Source organism: Chiloscyllium plagiosum, unplaced genomic scaffold (genome assembly GCF_037043375.1).
Source record: "Chiloscyllium plagiosum isolate Xiang-an unplaced genomic scaffold, Cpla_swu_hap1 HiC_scaffold_11, whole genome shotgun sequence".
NCBI lineage: Eukaryota > Metazoa > Chordata > Chondrichthyes > Orectolobiformes > Hemiscylliidae > Chiloscyllium > Chiloscyllium plagiosum.
Window position 1 is genome coordinate 79,993,530 of NW_028270149.1, and position 25,300 is coordinate 80,018,829.

General features: G+C 41.3%; 1 protein-coding gene across 2 annotated transcripts in view; it reads right to left on the reverse strand.

The window, feature by feature from the left end:
• The window catches only part of LOC122557538 (sodium- and chloride-dependent neutral and basic amino acid transporter B(0+)-like), a 71,732-nt gene extending 61,066 nt beyond the window's left edge, over positions 1–10,666 (reverse strand). Inside the window, exons 1-4 of one of the 2 annotated variants that reach the window (XM_043705284.2) lie at positions 10,507–10,666; positions 10,094–10,247; positions 9,268–9,399; positions 1,334–1,501 (exon numbers count right to left, since the gene is read on the reverse strand). In XM_043705284.2, coding sequence (XP_043561219.2) covers positions 1,334–1,501; positions 9,268–9,399; positions 10,094–10,247; positions 10,507–10,578 — 526 coding nt within the window. In that variant the 5' untranslated portion in view covers positions 10,579–10,666. The remainder of the gene's footprint in view (positions 1–1,333; positions 1,502–9,267; positions 9,400–10,093; positions 10,248–10,506) is intronic. The other variant, XM_087992225.1, reaches the window with a different exon arrangement.
• Between the last annotated feature and the right edge of the window lie 14,634 nt (positions 10,667–25,300).

Here is a 25,300-nt window from a genome sequence, read left to right on the forward strand (position 1 = left end):
GGATGCTGCCTGAATTGCTGTGCTCTTCCAGCACCACTGATCCAGATGCTAGTTTCATTGGCAGTTATGAAGGCAAATGCAACGTTAGCACTCACTTCAAGAGAGCTAGAATTCAAGAACAGGGATGTACTGCAGAGTCTGTGTAAAGCTTTGGTCATGCCTCATTTGGAATATTGTGAGCAGTTTCATGTCCTGTATCTAAGCAAGGATGTGCTGGCATTGGAAGAGATTCAGAGAAGGTTTACAAGAATGTTCCTGGGGATGAAGGGCTTATCACATGATGAGCAGTCGAGGACTCTGTGTCTTTCCTTGAGGGTGTATCTCAGTGAAATTTTAAGAATACTGACAGGCCTGGATAGAGTAGATGTGGAGAAGTTGTTTCCATGCATAGGAGAGGCCAGGATCCCAGGGAACAGTCTCAGAGTGGAGGGATAACCCTTTCGAACTGAGGTGAGGAGAAAGTTCTTCAGCCAGAGAGTGATGAATCTATGGAACTCATTGCCACAGAGGGCTATGGAGGCCAAGTCATTGGATGAATTTAAGGCAGACGTAAAATAGTTCTTAATTGGTAAGGCGATCAAGCATTACAGGGAGAATGAGTTTGAGAAACATATCAGTGATGATCAAATAGTGGAGCAGACCTGATGGGACAATTGGCTTATTTCTGCTCCTATATCTTATGGTCTTATGATCTTACGGACATCACTTCCCCTCCCCCCACCTTATCTCAGTTCCAACCTTCCAGCTCAACACCGCCCTCATGAGCTGTCCCACCTGTCCAGCTTCCTTTCCACCTACCCACTCCACTCTCCTCTCTGACCTAACACCATTACCCCCATCTCCATCTATCTATTGACTCTCAGCTATCTTCATTCCAGCCCCCGGCCCCCCACCTCCCACCCCACACCCCCCACCTCTCCACCCCTCGAGACTCCCAGCCCCATTCCAGATGAAGGGCTTTTGCTGGAAACGTCAATTCTCCTGCTCCACAGATGCTGCCTGACCTGCTGTGCATTTCCAGCACCACACTCTCGACTGCAGTCAGAAAGAAAACAAGACAGGGTTATTGAAAAGATGAAAGAAAAAAATGATACATATAAAAGCCTGATAAATTCTGATGTTTCAATATTTATTTCTGACTGACTGTCCTGCTACTCCAGTGACTCAGAGCCATGATTCTTGCTGCTGCTTTCTATCCGAGTCTTTCTGCTGTATGGTCACAATGAGGATGGTCACTGAAACTATTGTCCATCTCTCTCCCTCACTCAGACTGACAGAATGAACAATGAACAGTCGGTGTGTACACTCTCCCCAGTAGAAGTGAGCACTGTACCTTTGGGAGTCCTGCTGCATGTTTCATCTGCTCCCCACCAACTGAAGCAGTCTGCCCATGGCAGGGGTGATTGGAAGGAAGCAAACAGGTAGTACAGACTGTAGCCAACGATGCAGTTGTACGAAATGTTGGATATTGTAATCAGAAGCATCATAGCAATCCCCACACCTGAAAACAGAAGAAAGAACAAGGGTGTCTGGTTTGTGAATTATTGATTTAAAATAATGTATTTGACATGCATTTGGCTGGTCATTCAACCAAATTGGATTTTCTTTCAGTGAGCACAGGACAGAACAGGGAGACTGCCCTGGCTGACCACACCTTTGGGGAAATATCGGTTTTGTTTAATCGATTAGGTTGGCTGCTTCAACATTCAGTGTCCGACAGTAAAGATTTCAAAGGCTCTTTGTATTAAACAGGAAATGTTAATTATGTTATAGTTCTATGTCAAGATTACAAGACTGATGTTCCTTGTCTACACCTTTATACGCCCTCTCACTAATTCTTTAGGACACCATTATCATTGTGAGTGGTGATAATCACACATGCCCAGTCTTAGGCCATAAGATCATAATATATAGGAGCAGAATTAGGCCATTCATCCCACTGAGTCTGCTCTGCCATTCAGTCATGGCTGATATATTTTTGAACATCATTCTCTTGAGTTCTCCCCATAACTCTTGAACCCCTTACCACCAAGAACCTATCTATCTCTGTCTTGAGTATACTCAATGACTTGGCCTCCACAACCTGCTGCATCAATGAGTTCTACAGAGTCACCACCCTCTGGCTGTGGACATCCCTCTTTATCTCAGTTCTGATGAGTTGTCTCTTCAACTTGAGGCTGTTCCCTCATGTCCCGTCTCTCCTACTAGTGGAAACATCTTCTCCAAGTCTACTCTATTCAGACCATTCATTATTCTGTAAATGTCATTATTCTGTAAATCCTTCTAGGCTCCATTGAGTCCTTAACTGTTCCTTATTTGACAATCCCTTCATCCCTGGGATCATTCTTGTAAACCTCCTCTGGACCCCTCCAAGGCCAGAACATCCTCTCTGAGACATTAAGTCCAAACATTTTCATATATTTCAAATGCTGTCTGACCAGAGCCTTATACAACTTCAATAGCACATCTCTGCTCTTATATCCTAGCCCTCTTGAAATGAATGTTAACTCTGTATTTGCCTTCCTAACTGCCAACTGAACCTGCGTGTTAACTTTAAGGGAATCCTAAACTCCTACCCTTTATGTTTCGGTTTTCCAAAGCCTTTCCCCAGTTTGAAAATAATCTTTGTTTCTATTCTTCTTACCAAATTGCATAACCTTCATACTTTCCCACCCTGTATTCCATCTGCCACTTCTTTGCCCACACTCCTCACTACTGTAAGTACTTCTGCAGCCTCCCCACTTCCTCAGCCCTTCCTGTCCCTCTACCAATCTTTGCGACAACTACAAACGTAGCAACGATGCCCCCAGTACCTTTGTCCAGATTGTTAATGTATAATGTTGTGGTCCCAACAGTCCTTGTGGAACTGGTGGATTTATCCCTAATCTCTGCCCTCTGCCAGTCAGCCAATTCTCTATCAATGTCAGGACCTTGCCCCTAATACCAACAGCTTTGATCATATTTAGCAGCTTCATACATGGCTCCTGATTAAAGGCCTTCTGGAAACTCAAATAGATCATATCCATTGGTTCTCCTTCGTCTAACCTGCTCGTTCGCTCCTTAAAGAATTTTAACAGATGTTAGACATGACCTCCCCTTGATGAAGCTGTGCTGACTAAGCCTATTTTACCTTGCACTTCCAAACTCTCCACAGTCTCATTCTTAATAATAGATGATAAAATCCTATAAATAATCAAGGTCAGACTAACTGGCTTATAGTTTCCTCCCTTCTGCCTCCTTACCTTCCTAAATAGGGATGTTACATTAGCCATTTTCCAGTTCTCAGGTACCTTCTCTGACTCCAGTGATTCCTGACTGATTGCCACCAGTGCTCCTCCAATCTCCTTAGCTATCGCCTTCAGAACTGTGAAGTGTAGTCCATCTGATCCAGCTGAATTACCCACCTACAGATCTTGCAGCTTCCTCAGCACCTACCCCACAGGGATGGCCCCTACACTCACCTCTGCCTCCTGACTCTTGACACCCTGCCACACTAATGGTGTCTTCCACCAGTGAAGACTGATGCAAAGTCCCTATTCACTTCCTTCACCATTTCTTTGTTCCCCATTACTACTTTCCCAGCCTCATTTTCTAAAGGTCCAATGTCTACTCTTGCCTCTTTCTGACCTTTTATGCATCTAAAGGAACTCTTGCAATCTTCTTTTATATTACAACTTGCCTACCATCATATTTCATCTTCTTCCCCCTTATTGCTTTTGTAGATATCCTCTGCTGGTTTTTAACTGCCTCCAAATTTTTAGACTTCCCACTAATTTTCACCACATTGGATGCTTTTCCTTTTGATTTTATGCTATTCCTGACTTCCCTTGTCTGCCGTGGTTGCCTCATCCTCCCTTTACTATGTTTCTTCTTCCTTGGGATGAATTTCTGTTTTGCCCCTCAAACTACCCCCAGAAACTCCTGCTATTGCTGTCCTCCCTGTTATGGTTCCCTTCCAATCAACTCAGGCCAGATCCTCGCTCATGGCTTTATGGTTATATTGACTCAATTGTAAAACCCTTACACCTGATTCCTGCTTCTGCATCTCAAACTGACGGGTGAATTTTATCATATTATGGTCATTGCCCCCGAGGGATCCTTAACCTTAAGCTCCTTAATCAGGTTTACCTCATTACACAGCACCAAATCCAGAATTGCCTGTCCCCTGGAGGACTCTATCACAAGTTGCTCCAACAAACCACCTCATAGACATTCAGAAAATCCCTTTTCCTGGGATCCCCTACCAACTTGATTTTCCTCGTCCACTTGTATATTGAAGACTCCCATGATTATTGTAATTGTACATTGTTTTTTACATGCCTTTTCTATCTCCTGATCTATTTTCTCTCCCATATCATGACTACTGCTGTGAGGCCTGGACACAACTCTCGTCAGGGTCATTTTTCCTTTCACCGAACTCTCAATTGTCCAACTCCATGACAATTTCAGCTTTCATTTTGTCCCTGGTTAAACCCAATTCTAATTTAGTTGCTTTTAATTCAAAAAGTGTGTCCTTCCTCTGTCTTTGCAAACTTTCTTGGCAAATTTGGGAAGTATCTTCAAACCCCAGAACCTCTTTAGCAATCTTAAGAGCCATTTCTTGTACTTTTAATTTAACCAACCACAATTAACCAAAATTAAACAAATTGTCTCACCTATCTTTTATTTAAAGAACTAGGACACTAATTGGCAAGTGTTTAAATCTGCTGGGATCTTTCATACCCCAAGTCTGTCTAAATCTCAGACTGGATCTGCCCAAACCTGGCCAAATCTCAGACCTAAGCCCCCAAACTGTTACAACACAGCAGTGAACCCTTCTGTTAATTAAACCAAACACACAGAAAAGCTCACCTCACCTCGTAATCTATTAAAATATAAGTGACAGAGATATGATTGCAGTAGGCCCAGAGCGGGGACTCCTGGTGTTACTAAGGCAGCAACGGAGCAAGAGACTACTGGTTGGAATCATGGGAAGCCCAGCGTGGGAACTCCTGGTGGTGGGGTTAGTGTGGGTTCAGTTCGGGACCTGGCATTGGAGGCAGTGGTGAGATGACCCCAGCAGCGAAGAGATGGCGCTTGAAGAATGGTGACTCCTATAATAGCGGGCCCAGTGCAGACAGCTGCAAGGCAGTGGAGATGGGCGAGTGACACAGTTAGACAATAGACAATAGACAATAGACAATAGGTGCAGGAGTAGACCATTCAGCCCTTCGAGCCTGCACCGCCATTCAATATAATCATGGCTGATCATTCCTAATCAGTATCTTGTTCCTGCCTTATCTCCATAACCCTTGGTTCCACTATCTTTGAGAGCTCTATCCAACTCCTTCTTAAATGAATCCAGAAAGTGGGCCTCCACTGCCCCCTGTGGCAGAGCATTCCACACAGCCACCACTCTCTGGGTGAAGAAGTTTCTCCTGAGCTCTGTCCTAAATGATCTACCCCGTATTTTTAACCTGTGTCCTCTGGTTTGGCACTCACCCATCAGTGGAAATATGTTTCCTACTGCCAGAGTGTCCAATCCTTTCATAATCTTATACGTCTCAATCAGATCCCCTCTCAATCTTCGAAACTCAAGGATATACAAGCCCAGTCGCTTCAGTCTTTCAGTGTAAGGTAATCTTGCCATTCCAGGAATTGACCTCGTGAACCTACGCTGCACTCCCTCAATAGCCAGAATGTCTTTTCTCAAATTTGGAGACCAGAACTGCACACAGTATTCCAGGTGTGGTCTCACTAGGGCCCTGTACAGCTGCAGAAGCACCTCTTTGCTTCTATACTCAATTCCTCTTGTTATGAAGGCCAGCATGCTATTAGCTTTCTTCACTACCTGCTGTACCTGCATGCTTGCCTTCATTGACTGGTGTACAAGAACACCCAGATCTCTCTGTACTGCCCCTTTACATAAATTGATTCCATTGAGGTAGTAGTCTGCCTTCCTGTTCTTGCCATCAAAGTGGATAACCATACATTTATCCACATTAAACTGCATCTGCCATGCATCTGACCACTCACCTAACTTGTCCAGGTCACCCTGTAATCTCCTAACATCCTCATCACTTTTCACCCTGCCACCCAGCTTTGTATCATCAGCAAATTTGCTAATGTTATTGCTGATACCATCTTCTATATCATTAACATATATTGTAAAAAGCTGTGGTCCCAGCACGGATCCCTGCGGTACCCCACTGGTCACTGCCTGCCATTCCGAAATGGAGCCGTTTATCACTACCCTTTGTTTCCTATTAGCCAACCAATTTTCAATCCAATCTAGTACTTTGCCCCCAATACCATGCACCCTAATTTTACTCACTAACCTCCTGTGTGGGACTTTATCAAAGGCTTTCTGAAAGTCCAGGTACACTACATCTACTGGATTTCCCTCGTCCAACTTCATAGTTACATCCTCAAAAAATTCAAGAAGATTAGTCAAGCATGATTTCCCCTTCATAAATCCATGCTGACTCTGTCCTATCCTGTTACTACTATCCAGATGTGCAGTAATTTCATCCTTTATAATAGACTCCAGCATCTTTCCCACCACCGAGGTCAGACTAACTGGTCTATAATTTCCTGCTTTCTCTTGCCCACCTTTCTTAAAAAATGGTATAACATTAGCCACCCTCCAATCCGACCCCAAATCTATTGAACTATGGAAAATAATCACCAACGCATCCACGATTTCCCGAGCCACCTCCTTCAGTACCCTGGGATGCAGACCATCAGGCCCCAGAGACTTATCAACCTTCAAACCTAACAGTCTCTCCAACACCAAATCCTGGCAAATATAAATTCCCTTAAGTTCAGGTCCTTCAGCCAATGTTACCTCAGGGAGATTGCTTGTGTCTTCCCAAGTGAACACAGATCTGAAGTACCCATTTAATTCCTCTGCCATTTCTTTGATCCTAGTAATATATTCCCCTGTTTCTGTGTTCAAGGGCCCAATTTCTTGCCTTGCACATACCTAAAAAAGCTTTTACTATCCTCCTTAATATTCTTGGCCAGTTTACCTTCATACCTCATTTTTCCTCTGCATATTTCCTTCTTAGTAATCCTCTGTTGCTCTTTAAAAGCTTCCCAGTCCTCAGTTTTCCCACTTATCTTAGCTGTGTTATACTTTTTCTCTTTTAATTTTATATGTTTCTTTACTTCCCTTGTCAGCCACGGCCGCCCCTGCCTCCTCCTGGGATCTTTCTTCCTTTTAGGAATGAACTGATCCTGCAACTTCTGCATTATACACAGAAATATCCACCATTGTTCCTCCACGGTCATCCCTGCTAAGGTATTGCACCATTGAACTTTGGCCAGCTCTTCCCTCATAGCTCCATAATTCCCTTTATTCAACAGAAGTATTGTCACTTCCGACTGTACCCTCTCCCTCTCAAATTGCAGATTGAAGCTTATTGTATTATGGTCACTACTTCCCAATGGCTCCTTCACTTTGAGGTCTCTGACCAATTCTGGTTCGTTACACAATACCAGATCCAGAATTGCCTTCTCCCTGGTCGGCTCCAGCACCAGCTGCTCTAAGAATCCATCACTGAGGCACTCCACAAAGTCTCTTTCTTGAGGCCCAATACCATCCTGATTCTCCCAGTCTACCTGCATGTTAAAATCCCCCATAACAACTCTAGTGACATCTTTGCGACAGGCCAATTTCAGTTCCTGATTTAACTTACATCCGACATCCAGACTATTGTTTGGGGGCCTGTAGATGACTCCCAAGAGGGTCTTTTTACCCTTAGTATTGCGAAGCTCTATCCACACTGACTCTACATCCCCTGACTCTAGATCCCCCGGCGCAAGGGACTGAATATCGTCCCTTACCAACAAGGCCACCCCTCCCCCTCTGCCCGTCAGTCTGTCCTTATGATAGCATGTGTATCCTTGAATATTCATTTCCCAGGCCCTGTCCACTTGAAGCCACGTCTCAGTTATCTCCACAATATCGTATCTGTCAATTTCCAAAAGAGCCTCAAGCTCATCCATCTTATGTCTAATGCTTCATGCATTCATGTATAGTTGGCAGTTGTGGCATCTTTCTCCAGTCTCCCTTTGCAAAGGCATATTCCAGCAGGAGATGTGAGACAGTCACAAACTCCCCCTCCTTAAACCGCTTTGTAGGCAACATGCGTATGTGAAGAATCCAGACAATCCAGGCGTATGTGAAGAATCTCACAGGTACTGCCCTTCCCACCATGAGCCAAGCGATGTCATGGCGCTTGTTGGAAAATTCTGGCAATGAGGCATTCTGCCAAATGACTTTGACAATCTGCTGACTAACCTGTCCTTTTCCCACAGGGTCTTGAGGATGTTACATACTGACGTCTTCCTGACAGACTTGTGATGAAAAGTGTTTTCCCTTTGCAAATTTCTTCACAAAGGACAGGTGATATGGAACAGTCTAATTCCTTGGAACAGTCTGCAGCAATAAGACCAGTCCCATCCTTCACAACACCAGGGACAAGTAGAACCTCAGTACATAGTTAGACTTAGTGTTTGTGTACTGAGGGGCTACACACAGCTTGATGCAGCTGCACACAAAGAAGGACAGGTCATACACAAGAGCAACCAACACTTGTCAGAGATGTGGTCACATCGAACCTCAGTTGGGTCCATCAACTCCCATTTCATGCAGTTTTCAGGTCACTTTACGCAGTCATGTTGTGACATTTCTTATACGTTTGCCCTTTGTCTCCATCAATCCAATGGTGTGGGTTGTGAAGAGCCCTGATTTGAGCAGGTTTGATGATAATGTACAATATACTGCCTGGCCCCACATCTCGATTTTATTTACTAAACTCTGAATTTGATTTTGTTTTTAGAATTCCAACTGATCTTTTAATTTGTAACCTGTAAATATTTCCCTTATTGACCTTCAACCTGAAAGTGACCAATAATAGCCGTAGAGTCATAGAGATGTATAGCATGGAAACAGACCCTTCGGTGCAACCCGTCCATGTCGACCAGATATCGTCAAATTAGTAGCTATTACCAACCAATGAACTTTTGCCTTACCAGTGATGTCATAATCCTGGGTTTCAATTCATCCTTTTTATAAAAAACTTTACAAACTATGAGCCAAAAAGCCAGTAGACAGCATGTACCACACCTAATAATGTGCATGGCAGATCAGAGTGCAACATTACTACGCAAGTTCAGCTTAAACCTTTGTCAGATAAGGAAAGTTTTTTATTATTATTTATTAAATCATCACTATTGCTTTTTTGAATTTGCTGTGACTGTATTGATAAAATAAACATTCACCTTGTAACATAGGCACAGCCCTCCACACTGCAACAGGCCCGAGGCTGGCAAACTGACCAAAGGAACACTCCAAGAAAAACAATGGTATCCCAACAAGAGCCAGCATGACAGAGTAAGGAATAAGGAATGCACCTGGAAAATAGCAGAAAGGATTTCAATTTTCAAGCTGAAACTCCATGCTTACACTGTGTGGGTTGGATTAAAATTTACCCTGAAATCTCTACGAATGCCCAAATTCCCATTTTGTGAATTTCACTCTCTAACACAATCAGATATCTTTTCAGGTCACTTTACACAGTTATGTTGTGACATTTCTTATACATTTATCCTTGGTTTCCATCAATCCAATGGTGTGGGTTGTGAAGAGCCCTGATTTGAGCAGGTTTGATGTACAAGCCTGAACACAGGGCCTGACTAAGGAGCCTGCTATTCTGAGGATTTCACACACTGTGCAGTAAATATATCTGATGTGGATGGCTCATGCATTCTAAACAATATCACTTGAAAATATATTCCAAATTGATAAATGAACCATTTACTTTGCTTTATAAATAGCATATATTTGATGCATCGCATTGCTAATTTTAAACTATTACCTTGACATATCTCCCTCTTCATAAGAAAATAGTATACAAACTTGTTAGCTGTGGGATTGAATTTATCGTTTCACATTGGAATTGTTTAACCTTACATTATTTACTATATCATTTTTAGTGCAATAAACACTTCTTATTTACTGAACTGCAATTTTTAGGATAAGTCAACAATTCAATCCATTTAGATTTGCCTTTCTTACTCTCCGATATTTTTAATTTGTCTACCATACCTCCTCCGTTTTTGTAAGTCAGGTAAGGAAATCTCCAAACATTCCCAAAACCCACTGCATTACCAATCATTGAGAGCAGGTAATCAGTCTTCGAAGACCAGTTACCCCGCTCCACATTCTCATCACCCACAGCACCGTGTTCATCAGCGGTATCCTGAGAAAAAAGAGTGAAAATGGCAAGATCAGACATTAATCTTTCTCAGACTAGATCTCAAGTGAAATGTATAGTCACCACTCCCCACGACTATCCGAAAATTGCGCAGTTCTCTATTTAGCAGCAATGTCTGTCAGGTTAGAAACAGCCAGAGGTCCACAGAGAGTCTACAATTCACAATGACCAAAATCTACAAATCAACAGTAGCTCTCATTGTCTTCCATGGGTTTTTACTGTTTTGTTTTGTTGAAATACTCACCGTGTCCTGTGGAGGGTTTGGCTGATTGTCATTCAGTAAGAACCAAGACAAAGGCTGATTCCTTCGGTCCATTTTCGGACGTCAATGAACTATTCTTCCACTTGCCCAAGAATTGGATGCAAAAGTCCTTCAACTTCTCATGAATGAATTATTCTTGCTGAGTTAGAAGTCAGTCTCTTACTGTGTTTCACAAGAGATGTAACTCTGTTTAAGGTGTCTGAGAATGTCTGCTTAGTTAATCATTCAATGTCCACACAAGACATTTCTATTGAGTTAAATGATTTGTTTTCAGAGCATTTATGGTCAAAGTGCATTTGTTCCCTGTCCTCAGAGTTTGGGCAAAGTGCTGGTTTTAAAAGGAATAGCTTTCAAGTGAATCTAAACCAAGCTGAACTTCAGTCAAAGCAAAACTATGTAAGATTTCATCTAAAAATGAATGGGTCTTCTCCCATATAACTAGAGTAGAGTAGAGTGACTTTATTTGTCATATACAGCTGGAACAATAAAAAAGATGCAGCATTCCTCCAGGACCAACTTGCTATATGAACACACAGACTATACGAGAGTACTGTCATACACAGAGAAGCATAAAGTGGACAGAAAAGTGCAAAACAAGCAAGACAGCACAGTAATTCCTGACAAGACAATAGGTACAGTGGTGGACAAATTACATCGTAACAGTGAATGGTCATTACTAAAACATTGTTTTCACAGCGATTTAAGAAGTTGTCCAAGAATTGCAAATGGAATAGTGTTCAATTATACTGTGTTAAGGAGCCTGATGGCTTGGGGGAAGAAACTTTTGCACAGTCTGGCCATGGGAGACCAAATGCTCTGGTATCTTCTGCGAGATGGCAAGAGGGAGCATAGTTTTAATGACGGATGTGAGGGGTTGTCTACAATGCTGTTCGTCTTGTGGAATAAATGTGGTGTAAATGTCTGTAGTGGAGGGGAGAGAGACCCCGAGGATCTTCTTAGCTGGCCTCACTATTCATTGTAGGGTCTTATGATCTGAGCCGGTGCAATTCCTGAACTAGGCAGTGACGCAGCAGCTCAGGGTACTCTCAATGAACCCTCTGTAGAATGTGATGAGGATGGGGGGTGGGAAGTGGGCTTTCCTCGGCCTGCGCAGAAAGTAGAAACGCTGCTGGGCTTTCTTGGCTATGTTAACGGTCCAGGTGAGACTCTCCGTCAGATGGACGCCAAGAAAGTTTGTGTTCTTCATGATCTCCACAGGGGAGCTGTTGATGTCCAGCGGAGAGTGATCGAAATAAGAAATATAATTATTATCTCCTGCTGCCCAAGTTCACTTTACACACTGAAATTTGAATTAGTTTTGAATGTGTGGCTGTAGTTTTGTAATCCCTTTACAAGGTGAAATGTACATGGATTTGGGAAAAACATGATTGCCTATCCATTGATCTGGCAGTCTCACCTCTAACCAAATGTTTAAAGTTGGAAGATTATAAGAGAGATGTAAATCTGTGTTGCTTTCTTAGCATTCCATCATGAAATGTTATCGCCGAAATTATAACTGTGCTTACTAAAGTGAGGTGTAATAGTTCTATAGTTGGAAAAGTTAAGTAACTATTAAATAATATGGTTCCTACACTGTTGCCTCTGACTATTGTCAAGTCACCAATTGAAAGAACATCATTTTAATAGTTAAAAAGTCCTCATGTGTATTAGAGTAGGTTATTGATAGGATAAGGCAATATTCTGAATTGTATAGTTATATAGGACTCTCTCAGTGTAAGATCCAGAGCTAATTACTGAAATACTTACATTGCTTTCAAATGTTATTTACTGATCAGCTCAGCCATCTGGCTCTTTGGAAGCTTTGCTCGGTGCATGATCTTTTGGCAGTCTCACAAACACCAGTGGGTGTGGAAGTGTGATGATTGCACATAAAAATACAACAAAAAGTGTCTTTTCTTGTACAAAATGCAAAGTGTCACCACATTTCGGCACCATCTTGAAAGACTGAGTTTAATGCAAGATTTTACTGCAATGGAGTTATTTTTCCCTTCTTCTTGATACCCTCCACTCCTCCTCCATTCACTGCTTGACATCAGCCAGGGTCTTTGTAATGTGCCCCGGGCTCTCAGCATCGGGTTCTGGGTCTTGATTTAAACTCATGCCCCACATCATTAACCTAATGTTCTGGATTACTAATCCAGTCACAATATCATTACATCAGTACCTCTCTCTCTCAATGTCACTCGGCATATCCAAATATTGCAAATACATGTTACATGTGAAACGAACATTATCATCAGTAGATCACCTTTAGTTTTCTGATATTAACATGGACTGTCCCATTTTTAACAAATAAGTTCAAACAGCTTTCTGCTTTGCCTGAGCTCCCACTTGGAGTAAATTCATTTTGTCCTGTTCCCTTCAGAACGATTGCAGCACTCAAACCTGTCCATGCAAAATAGCCACACTTTGACTTGGAGTGTTCTGAAAGATATTTTGCATTAGAAATGTTTAATATGGAAATTGACCAATAAACAGGAGAAGTATTCGGGGATTTTCATCAAGAACTGGCTGAGAGCTTTCGAGCCACACCCCTTTCAGACAGTCTAAGGGACTGGCTTCCGATTGTGGAAGTGTCACCTCTAACGGAGAAGCTGTATCAGCTTTAACTCCAGTTACAATTATTAGGGAGCTTCAGCCCTCCTTGAGGCTTCCATCCAACACCTGAGCAAGTGGAAGAATCATTCTTCCTTGTCCAAAAATGGAACAAAGTCAATGGATTGTACTTGGGATCCCACAGAATGACCACCAAACACATCCTTCAAAGGATGAGTATTTTATCAAAACATGACATTCAGCCCATGTAAAACTCTGAGAGATACTATGGGTTTGAGATTTTCATTGTTGTGAACTGCAAAGTCTCTCTTCAGAGCCTGAGTGTGTTTCCAATCTACCAACAAACTGCTGCTAAACAGAAAACACCAGTGTACAGTAGGGGAAAGATAGGGTTCTTGATCAGTAAAGGGATCATGGGTTACCAGGTGAAAGTAGAAGAATAGGATTGAGAAACATAACATCCATGATGGAACAGCAGAGCAGACTTGATGGGCTGAATGGCCTAATTCTGCTCATTTATCTGACAATCTAATGGAAAATTGCACTTTTAACAGAAAGGCTAGTGATGTGAGATAAGGAAATAGCTGAAGAACTTAATAAGTACTTTGTGTCAGTCTTCACAATGGAAGACATGAGTAATATCCCAACAATTAAGGAGATTCAGGAGGCATAGTTGAGTATGGTAGCCATTACAAACAAGAAAGCACTAGAAAAACTAAAAGGTCTAAACATTGATAAATCTCCTGGCCCCGATGGGCTACATCCTAGAGTTCAGAGAGAAGTGGCTGAGGAAATAGTGGAGGGGTTAGTTGTGATCTTTCAAAAATCACTGATGTCAGGGAAAGTCCCAGACGATTGGAAAATTGCTGTTGTAACCCCCTTGTTTAAGAAAGGATCAAGACAAAAGATGGAAAATTATAGGGCGATTAGCCTAACCTTGGGTGTAGGTAAAATTTGAGAATCCATCATTAAGGATGAGACTTCTAAATTCTTGGAAGTGCAGGGTTGGATTAGAACAAGTCTGCATGGATTTAGTAAGGGGAGGTCATGTCTGACAAACCTGATAGAATTCTTTGAAGAGGTAACATGTAGGTTAGACCAGGGAAACCCAGTGGATATTATCGATCTAGATTTCCAAAAGGCCTTTGATAAGGTGCCTCACTGGAGGCTGTGAATAAACTGAGGGTCCATGGGTGTTTGAGGTGAGCTATTGGCATGGATTGAGGTTTGTCTATCTGACTGAAGGCAGAGAGTTGGGATAAATCGTTCTTTTTCAAATGGCAGCTCTTAATAAGTGGTGTCAGGGTTCAGTTTTGGGGCCGCAGCTGTTCACTTTCTATATTAATGATCTGGACGAAGGGACTGGGGTCATTCTGGCGAAGTTCGCCGATCTTACTAAGTTAGGTTGACAGGCAGGTGGTAGTGGGGAGGTGGGGAGGCTGCAGAAAGATTTAGACATTTTAGGAGAGTGGTCTAGGAAATGGCTGATGAAATTCAACATGAGCAAATGCGAGGTCTTGCATTTTAGAAAAAAGAATACAGGCATGGACTATTTTTTAAACGATGATAAAATTCATAAAACCAAAGTACAAAGGAATCTCGGAGTGCTAGTCCAGGATTCTCTAAAGGTTGACTTGCAGGTTGAGTCTGTGATTAAGAAAGCAAATGTAATGATGTCATTTATCTCAAGAAGGTTGGAATATAAAAGCAGCGATGTACTTCTGAGACTTTATAAAGCTCTGGTTAGGCCCCATTTAAAATACTGTGTCCAATTTTGGGCCCCACACCTCAGGAGGGACCTATTGGCACTGGAGCATGTCCAGCAGAGATTCACATGGATGATCCCTGAAATGGTAGTCCTAACATATGATGAACGGCTGAGGATCCTGGGATTGTATTCATTGGAGTTTAGAAGGTTGAGGGGAGGTCTAATAGAAACTTACAAGATAATGCATGGCTTAGAAAGGGTGGGCGCTGGGAAGTTGTTCCTGTTAGGTGGGGAGACTAGGACCCATGGGCACAGCCTTAGAATTGGAGGGGGTCAATTTAAAATGGAAATGAGGAGACATTTCTTTAGCTAGAGAGTGGTGGGCCTGTGGAATTCATTGCCACGGAGCGTAGTGAAGGCTGGGATGTTAAATGTTTTCAAGGCAGAGATTGATAAATTCTTGATCTCGCAAGGAATTAAGGGCTACGGGGAGAGTGTCTGTAAGTGGAGCTGAAATGCCCATCAGCCATGATCAAATGGCAGAGTGGACTTGATGGGCCAAATGGCCTTACTCCCACTCCTGTGTCTTATGGTCTTAACATGAGTTTTAGTCTGTGAAATTCTCATTTCTGAACTGACCATTTCCTTTTTTTTCCCTTAGATTATTATTAATGAAAGTGTGGCTGAAGGTGATGAGAATGTGGAGTGAGGGAACTGGTCCTCAGAGACTGATTGCCTGCTCTCAGTGATTGGTTACGCTGTGGGTCTGAGCAACGTCTGGAGATTCCCTTACCTGGTTTACAGAAATGGAGGAGGAACTGTAATGGATCCTAAATGCATCCAGAGAAAAGTAAAATTTAGTGAATTATTTCACCTCTTTAGAAAGAATATTCAAGTCAACAAGAAAAGGGAAATGTTTCATTTCATTCAGAATTTGGTTATGATGAATTCAATCCCATGGGTTTTTAGCTGTATAGTGTTTTGGAGTTTGGGTTTGAATCAGGGGAAACAACAAGATACATCTAATAGATGGCTTTCAAAATGAAACATCTGAGCCCTGACAGTTGTGTAGAACTGTTAATCTATGAATTTTGAATATCCTTTAAAGTGTTATTCTTTGAAATGCTTGCATTATCTACGTCAGGTATATTTACAGCACTGTATCTGAAATCCTCAGTTACTGGTTTTCTCAGTCAGACTCTGGAACTTGCTTATTTCAAGTGCTCTTCAAAACCCCAGAACCCTAGATTGATGAAAGCTGTGGAGATATATTCTAACAGCATGAGGCCTTGAGATCAGGATGTCATGAAAAATGATGATCATATGAAGAACGAATGAATAAACTGTTGCAGCACAATTTTGTAAGGAAGCAGAAAATATTCTAATTCCAGAAAGAGAACTTGAGAATATTTTTGTAATTAACTCTAACTTTAGCAGCTGCATCAGAGAACTCATCATCTCCCGTATATTAACATATATTTATACCCCAAAATCAGACAGCAATCATTGGTAATGAATCGGGAATGAGCACCTTGAATTGCTGTATCGGGAGAGATGGAATGATAGATTCATAGATGAAAGGACACATGGATCAATGGATTGATGGGCTGGCAGATACATCAATGGATATTTGGCATAACCATGAGCTGCCAGTCTCTGGATAGTCAACAACATACAACAATTGACCTGTGCCCACTGGATAGCTGACCCATCCTCTGTCTGTGGACATCTAATACCTGTGCCCACAATCCATTGACTCACTAAACCCCCTTTCCCATCTGTCACATTCCCGCTGACAACCACCCGCTCACTACCCACTTACATCCCAACTCCCTCATCTAACTAACACCCTAGTCCCTTACCGACTCGCTTACCAATATCCCCTCACTAATTACTTTATATACTTACCTTCCCTCAGTACTGAAATACAACAGGCATTTCTCTAAAATATGGCCACAATTTTCTGTGACAATCCACTCCAATGCCAAATGTGAGATTTTCCAGACTGATGTATTGGAAGCAGGGTCAGTGAAGTCCTGAGATATATAGTGACAATCTTAGATCTTGGTCCACACAAGAAATCTGAACCCAGGTCAGGTAAGGAGGAGATTCAGCTTGAACAGATGATTGTATCCTCCATTAGAGTCCTTTCCTATATTTTCCAGGTGCATTCCTTATTAACCGAAATTTGTTAAATGTATCAATGTAAACACAGTCACTTTGAAATGTATTAAATGTTGTGATGTGGGGAAACGTAGCAGTCAATTTGAGAACAACAAGCTCCAATAAATAGCAATGAGTTAGCGAAGAGATAATATTGATATTTGTGCATAAATATTACCTGGGGGTCACTGGAAACAGTTTTCCTGCACTGCCTCAAAATAGTGCAAAGGGGAAACATTTAGATCCACCTGACAAATGTGCCCTTGAATTCACTAGTCCCATTTTTGAAGATGCCCTCAGTACTGCATTGAAGGGTCATCCTGGATTACATGTTCATGACTCTGGAATGATGTTTGAATTTACCGTGTTATGTGTCAGAGACAAAAGGGTTCTTCACTGAGTAATATTTATTTGTTTAGATACGATGATGTGGAGGTGCTGAAGTTGGACTGGGATGGACCAAGTTAAAAATCACACACCAAGTCTCCAGCATCTGCAATCCTCACTTTTGCCTTTTTACACCAGGTCATAGTCCAACAGGTTTATACGGAAGCACTAGCTTTCGGAGCGCTGCTCCTTCATCAGGTATCTGTGCTGCAGGATCATAAGACACAGAATTTCTAGTAATAGATCACAGTGTCATGTATGCAACTGATATGATATATTGAACAAACCTAGATTGCTGTTCAGCCTTTCATCTTTTAGAATGGGTTACAGGTTTCGGTTCATTAATATGTAAATCCAAGAACTTCTTTCAAATCACATTCTCAAGATAATTTAAGGTTTTATTTACAAAAGGTGACATCTCAGCTCATGCAATGTATTAAACATATGAAGTTAGAGTCTGTCTCTATCCCAAACTTGAGTCAGACTGGTTCTACTTCCAAAGTTGGAATTTATAAAATATCACATGCTTGGACTGCTTGCAGACTGTGTGCTTTTTGAACAAAATAGAAAGTGTCTGCAATTACAATTCTGCAAATGCAAATTCACCCCATAAACTTGTATGTATGTGTGTGCATGTGAGGGAGAGAGAGAGAGAGAGGGGGTGTGTGTGGGAGAGAGTGTGAGTGTGCACGTGTGAGTGTGTGTGCGTGAGAGTACATGTGTGTGAGTATGAGTGCATGTGAGAGTGTGTGTTTGCATGTGTGTGCCTCTCGGGATGTGTATGTCACCAAAATCACCAAAGCTCTTTAAACAACACCTTTTAAACCCACTCAGAATATTATTCTAGACCCAATCATCTATGACCTTCCCTCTACCATGAAGTCACAAGTAGGGATGTTCGCTGATGATTGCTCAATGTTTATAACCATGCATAACTTCTCAGGTATTGAAGTAACCTATGCTTAAATGATGTAGAGGAACGCTATCACCTCAAAACTCCCTGCAAGCCGTACACCATTCTAATTTGAAACTGATATTTTATTTCTTCACTGTTGCAGAGTCTAATTCCTGGAACTCCTGCCCAACAATAGGTGATGTAGATGTTCCTACATCACTTTTCTGTTGATATTTGATTTGATTGATTATTGTTACATGTATTTATTTTCCACAATTGAAATATTGAGGTTTTCATTTACTCTATTTCCATTTCTACAGATACATATGTTATTGTGCATCCTTACAAATTGACCACTTCTTAATATTATGTCATCTTATCTTTATATTTATCATGGCAAATGTGTAAACAAATTTGATACTGCAACTGTACACTCCTCTCAATGGAAAATGAAGTTTTATTTTGCGTGCAATACAGGCAGGTCATACCATATAAAATGCACAAGGGTAATAGAACAGATTGTGGAATATTATTTTATAGCTGCAGAAAAGGTGCACAAAGAACAAGGTTAGTATTAAATTGGAAATTTGCAAGGTCTATTCAGAAGTCTAATAACAGCGGGAAAGAAGCTGTTCTTGAATCTGTTGGTACATTTGTTTAAATTTTTGTACCTTCTGTCCAACGGAAGGCATTGGAAGAGATTACAATCAGGGTAGGGAAGGGTCTTTGCTGTTCAAGAATGCAGCTCACTCACAACTTCTCAAGGGCTACTGGGAATGGGGGATAACTGTTGGCCCAGCCAGCAACACCTACAAACCGTGAATAAATAAAAATGAAATTGCATCAGTGGTGCTACCCCTCCACTGCAACTTTTATTTAAAAATATACAGTGGTTTCATATCCCACTCTGCTTGCTTAATCATCAAGAGGTCCACGTAATCAATGTAAAAACACACACTAAGTAATAGAAACATAATGCAGTGGGGACACAAATCACTGTTATATTTTATTTATAGCATGTATCATTTAAATAGTAATACAACTTTGCCTCAAATAAAACTTACCTGTTGAGAACCTTCTTATTTGCACCCTCAACTGACCACTCAGAGATGACGATAATACACTGAACATCTGGTATTTCAAGTATATAATTTTTTCCCAGTTTATCAAGGGTGCCGGTTAAAACAAGGTTTGCTGTAAATTGAAATTAATGCACTGAACAATCACACTCACTCTTGTATATATGGAGACACATACAGCAATTCATGAACTTAAAACAAAGTCTAAGACTACACCACAATGGGTCAAACAGGTTTTTGATTTTGTGCAAAGAATGGACAGACCTTCAACCAAAATAACAGCATCTATTACATAATTACACAAATAGAACTTAGTTTCTTTTCTTTCATCATTTGTACAGCTCACTTAATAGATCATTACAATTATTCATATGCTGAAAAAGTGTTGCTGGAACAGCGCAGCAGGTCAGGCAGCATCCAGGGATCAGGAGACTCGATGTTTCGGGCATAAGCCCTTCTTCAGGAATCCTGAAGAAGGGCTTATGCCTGAAACATCGATTCTCCTGATCCCTGGATGCTGCCTGACCTGCTGCGCTGTTCCAGCAACACATTTTCAGCTCTGATCTCCAGCATCTGCAGACCTCACTTTCTCCTCAATTATTCATATGGGCAATTTCTTTTTATTAATGAGATGCGTGTGTCACCTCCAAAGCCAATATTGCCACCCATCCTGAATTTTATTTTAACCAAAAGGCTTGTTCAGACATTTCAAGGACAGATAATTGTAAACAGCAGTACTATGGATCTGGAGTTTGGTGAAGATGGAAAATTTTCTTCCCTGAAGACATTAGTGAATCAAGGTGTCACCATTATAAATCATTATTTAGAAATATCAATAGGTCATCATTACAAATCATATTTATATTTTCCTGATTTTTAACTGAATTAAAACTCCATTCTGACATACACAAAGTTCTTCCTGAGACACATTTTCACTCTTGCATTATGCCATAGATTCAGGTCAGAATATACCTTTCTGGAGTTACATGACTCATGATATGTGAAACTCTGGCATAAAAGGTTTGCACTTTCAGTTACTCTCTTAATGCTGTCACTGCTCTGTGTTCAGTCATTGAGACCATTATTATTTTTCTTTTATTTTTCTCATTTTTGGTTGCAAATTGTGAATGTTGTTCCATTCACGATGTCTCTATGACCCTGCAGACTCAACCAGTACACGTGAAATGAATTTACTCAGGTACCTCTTCCAGAAACAGGGAAATGATGACACAGCACAAGTCAGCAGTCAGTGTAACAGTCACAACTTTATTTAAAACTAAACTCTACAATTTTAACTTTAACAACTTTATTTCTAACTGCCCAATTCTTTAGAAACTTAAATACTTCCCAGATACTCATAACTTCATCTAATTCTTTTCCTGTAGTTTTCTCTCCCTTCATGGGTTGATTTTCTCTGTCTCTCTCTCTCCTTTTCTGGTCAGAAGGCGAGTTGCTCTGATCTTTGCTGTGTCCTAACTTGCCTCTGGCTGATCTAGAGAGTGGGGTCGGGTTGAGCCCCACCAGGCTAGGGTTCTTGTACCTTCCTGACAACCTTCACTAATTTTCCAAAAACTTGACCAATTGGGGGCATTAAGGTAACTGGTTTTATCACTGTGAAACATTGTTAATAGTTTTTGGTGGTTTGCCAACAGTGAAGCAAGTATTTGTTAACAGCGAAGAAAGGACTTCCCGAGTTTCTGGATTGATCAGATGAGATTGAAGGGTTTAAACATGTGTCCTTGTGGAGAGATGGGACCAATCAACAAGTCACGACTGAACTGTGCCAGCAGGGACACCACCATCAGCATCATACATGGTCAAGCAGTGTTTTTAGTCAGCGCTAGTGACAAAGATCTGTGTGGAGCAGGTCCCTCAATCCTGTGGTTAATGGAAGGAAATCCAGCCACTGCAGACTGTGGGTGGGTGTTGTTCCGAGAGCAGGAGCTCCTGTCCATGATACATAATGGTTGGAATCCTAGGTATTAGCACTGGGATTGAAGCAGGAGCATGATTGAAGTTTCATGACATGAAAAATCGAATGTTAATTAATCTAAAACACTAGCAACCTGAGGTCCTGCTAGATAGTAGCAACTCTGTGCTCCTATATGCTTCAGAGAGTTGGAGAACTAGCAGAAACCACCTCAAAAGTACTGTCAATGGTAATGTTGTAAATTCCTCCACATTCAATGTCAAGAAAGGTCCATCAGCAGTGCCTTTGCCAAAGCAAACCTGCCAAGAATTACTTCATATCAGTTGCACTGAGCAGGACATAGCTTTCACATGCCTGATACCAAACTTCCCCATAACTGTTCTACTCAGTCTGAGTCGCTGTAATGTGGCGACTAGAATTGTACACAGTACTCAAAGTGTGACCTACCCAAAGTCTTATAAAGCTGCAACATGACCTCCTGACTCTTGTACCCAGTTCCCCAATCATTAAAGGCAAGCAAGCCATATGCATGTTTCATCAATGACCTCACCTCTAGCATAAGATCAAAAGTGCCAATGTTTATTGATACTGCACAACGTTCAGCACTGTTCATGACTCCTGAGGAACTGTACCAGTCTGTATCCATATGCAGCAAGACCTGGACAGTATCTTGTACATGATATACACTGCCATCACTGTGTAAAAGCAAAGGGAGTCAATGGTGAAAGTGCTTAATGTGGTGCCTGTCAAGTTGGCTGCTTTGTCCTGGATGGTATTGAGCTTGTTCTCTGTTTCTGGAACTGCACTCGTCCAGGAAAGGAGTTTATTGTATCCAGTTTCTCCACCTGTTTCTTGATTTGAAGATATCATGATGTTTCTTGATTGTGTCTTAGGTGAAGGCCGATTTGGATCACCTACATGACACTTCTGGCTGAAGGGGGTTGCTCAATGAGGCTTAAATATTCTATGAATAACAGCAACCTGGAATGTAGTTCTGAACGTTTTAACCACAGTTTTACAATAACTAGAATTGTACACTCTGTTCTGACACATCTGCAATGCTAAATAGATAACCTATGACCTTCCCACTTCATAAACCACATACCTGCTTTTTGTCTGTTTCTGTGGCCCTCTTGCTCCTGATTTCTCTCTCTGTTTCGTTGTTGTTGTTGTTCCTGGAGCAGGACTCCATGACGAACAGAACACCTTGCAGAGACCTTGCAGAAACCCTGGATTCGGGCTTGAGACCCCAATTTAACAGAAGCTGAACTCTATTTAAGTAATTTCCTTTTATTATTTTTGTAAATTGTAACTCAAAATGCTGCTGGATTGTGGCAACAAAACACTTTTCACCGTACCTTCAAGATATAGTTAAACTCTGGTCAAACAAAAGCAAAATGTTTTGAACAGCTCAGATTGGATTTTTGCCAAACATCTTCGAGACTGAAGGTTATCTTTTACAAAATAAATTGTTCAGTGTCTTTTCAGAACTGTAAAACAAGCTTCTGATAAAAATATTGCCAAAAAACAGCATCTTTAATTTGAAGTATAAATCATTGTGATGTCCCACTTTCTGGGTGCATGGTGTAAATTGAAATTAATACACTGCACAATGACAGTCACTCGTAATATTTCTAAACACATGGAACAATACCCAAAACAAAGGCTAAAGTTATTTTTGGTTTGGTCCATACAATGTACAGACCTTCAATAAAATTGTACCACCTTTTACAAGTTCGCATAAAATGAACTGGCTTCCTTTCCTTTCACAGTTTGTCCTGTCATCTCAACATATTGTTCCTGTTTCCTATTAAGGTGTTTTTCTTTCATTGATGGTTATGAATGTTGCTTCCAAGTCTTGTCCCTAATTATTCTTGAGTTGAATGTTTGCCATGCCATTTCAGAGGCAGCTGAGTCAACCGTATTGTTATTGCCATGGATCTGGAATCTTGTGAAGATGGCAAATTTTGTATCCTTTGAGACATGAGTGAACCAAATAGGCTTTTTCAACAATTTGTGCTTGCCATATAGTGATTATTGCAGTCGATAGTCAGATATTCCAGATATAATAAATTAAATTTCACCAATTGTCAGAGTGAAATTTTAACCTGTTGATCCAGGGCATTTCTGTGGTACGCTCGAGTAATCGTTCAATGACATTGTTCCTACATCAACTCCTCCCCAGTTACAGAAGGGACCATGGTGTTGCAGTGCCTCACAACCCAAAAAGCTTTAATGAAGTGGAGGTGCTGGTGTTTGACTGGGGTGGACAAAGTCAGAAGTCACATGACGCCAGGTTATAGTCCAACAGGTTTATTTCAAATCACAAGCATTCAAAACACTGTCCCTTCATCAGGGGGAGTGACACTGGATGAACTTTATCAGTGCAAAGTTATGCCGTTTGGAATGCAAAATACACTGGCAACATTTTAGTGATTATCTAACAAAATAATCAAAGGGCTTGGTAACTGTTCTGTTTACATCAACAACTTGGCATTTTTAACCTCAACTGGAAAGGACATTTACATCATTTTGATCAACTACACAAGGCCAATTTGGTTCTAAATTTAGCTTGGAATGAATTTGTCGAGGCAAAGATATTTGTTTTAGGAACTTACTGTGGGTCAAGGCCAAATCACCCCTAAGGAAACAAAAATATCATCTATTTTTTGATATTCCAATGCTTAAGACGATGTGTGAAGTTTTAAGTTCAATTGCCATGAGTGGATTATATCATAAGCTTGTTCTGAAACTCAGCACTGTTGCTATACCCTTAACAAACCTGTTGAACAAAAGACAAAGAATTTAAATGGATATAAGATCTTTTGTAAATTTGAAAAGAGTGCTGTCAACTGCAACAGTTTGATTACTTTTATTTGACTTATTCAAATTTATTCAAATTGGCTGTTACAAAGGAACATAGGAACAGGAATAGCCCCTTTAGTTTGCTCCTCTTGGTGTTCCCTTGTGGATCGGAACTCCATCAGTGCTACACTGGGGAGATGAAATGAAATGATGAAAGGTGATCGCTGTGTGAAATACTCATGGAGGAACATGTACACATCTTCTGTACCCAGTCATGAATTACTCTGTCTTCTTCTGATAGGCTCAATCCTTTCCTTAGTCATCTTCATACTCTTAATGTACTGCTAAAACATCTTTGAATTTTCCTTCATATTTCATAACCTCCCTTTTATGTCTTAACTTTCGTTCTCACTTCAGCCCTGTACATTCCTGAAATAACTGCACAGAGGCAGGTATCTTATCTCCAAGTCACCCTGACATGTCGATAAAGATGGTCCTGAGCTTGCAGTTACCTGCCACTTCAACACCTCACCATGCTGCCAGGCCAACATTTCACTGAGGCGTGCTGCAGTGCTCCAGTGAGTCTCAATGTCAGCTGGAGGAACGTGGTACCTTCAGAACTCAATGTTGAGTTTAATATGTTGAGAATATGATCATGCCCCCTCCAAGCTCTTTATGACCACATACAGACACACACATGCCCACACACACACACATACAAACACACAAATGCACACACTCAGACACACACACGCATACGCACGGACACACGCACGCACGGACCACACATTCTCATACGGGTTATTCCCAGCTCAGCAAGCCCATTTCCAGCATTCCTGCCTTGTACTACCTTACTTTGCCTTTTAATGTCTTGCCCCCTCAGCCAGAGACAGCAGGACAATGGTACTTCTGTCTTGATTTGCAATTTAATGCAGAGATGAAGGATGGTTGTCATAATTGTTAACAGGCTTTAGTCCAGTAAAGGAGCAAGCCTTCAGATGTCCCAGCACAGTAAGTCAAGGGCAGCCTATAATATCTGTCCAATGCCTGTCCTGAGTCTCTGCCATTTTCCTCCTGAAATGAGAGACAGGCAGATATTACAGGTCATGGGTGGCAAAGCTGTTACTTTTGGTGCCAGTATGGAGGTATCCTGAATGAGTGATCAAGCAGCATAGAAGACATGTTGGATCAGTGAGCTCATTGGTTGGGGTGGGTGATAGCGAGTGTGGGAA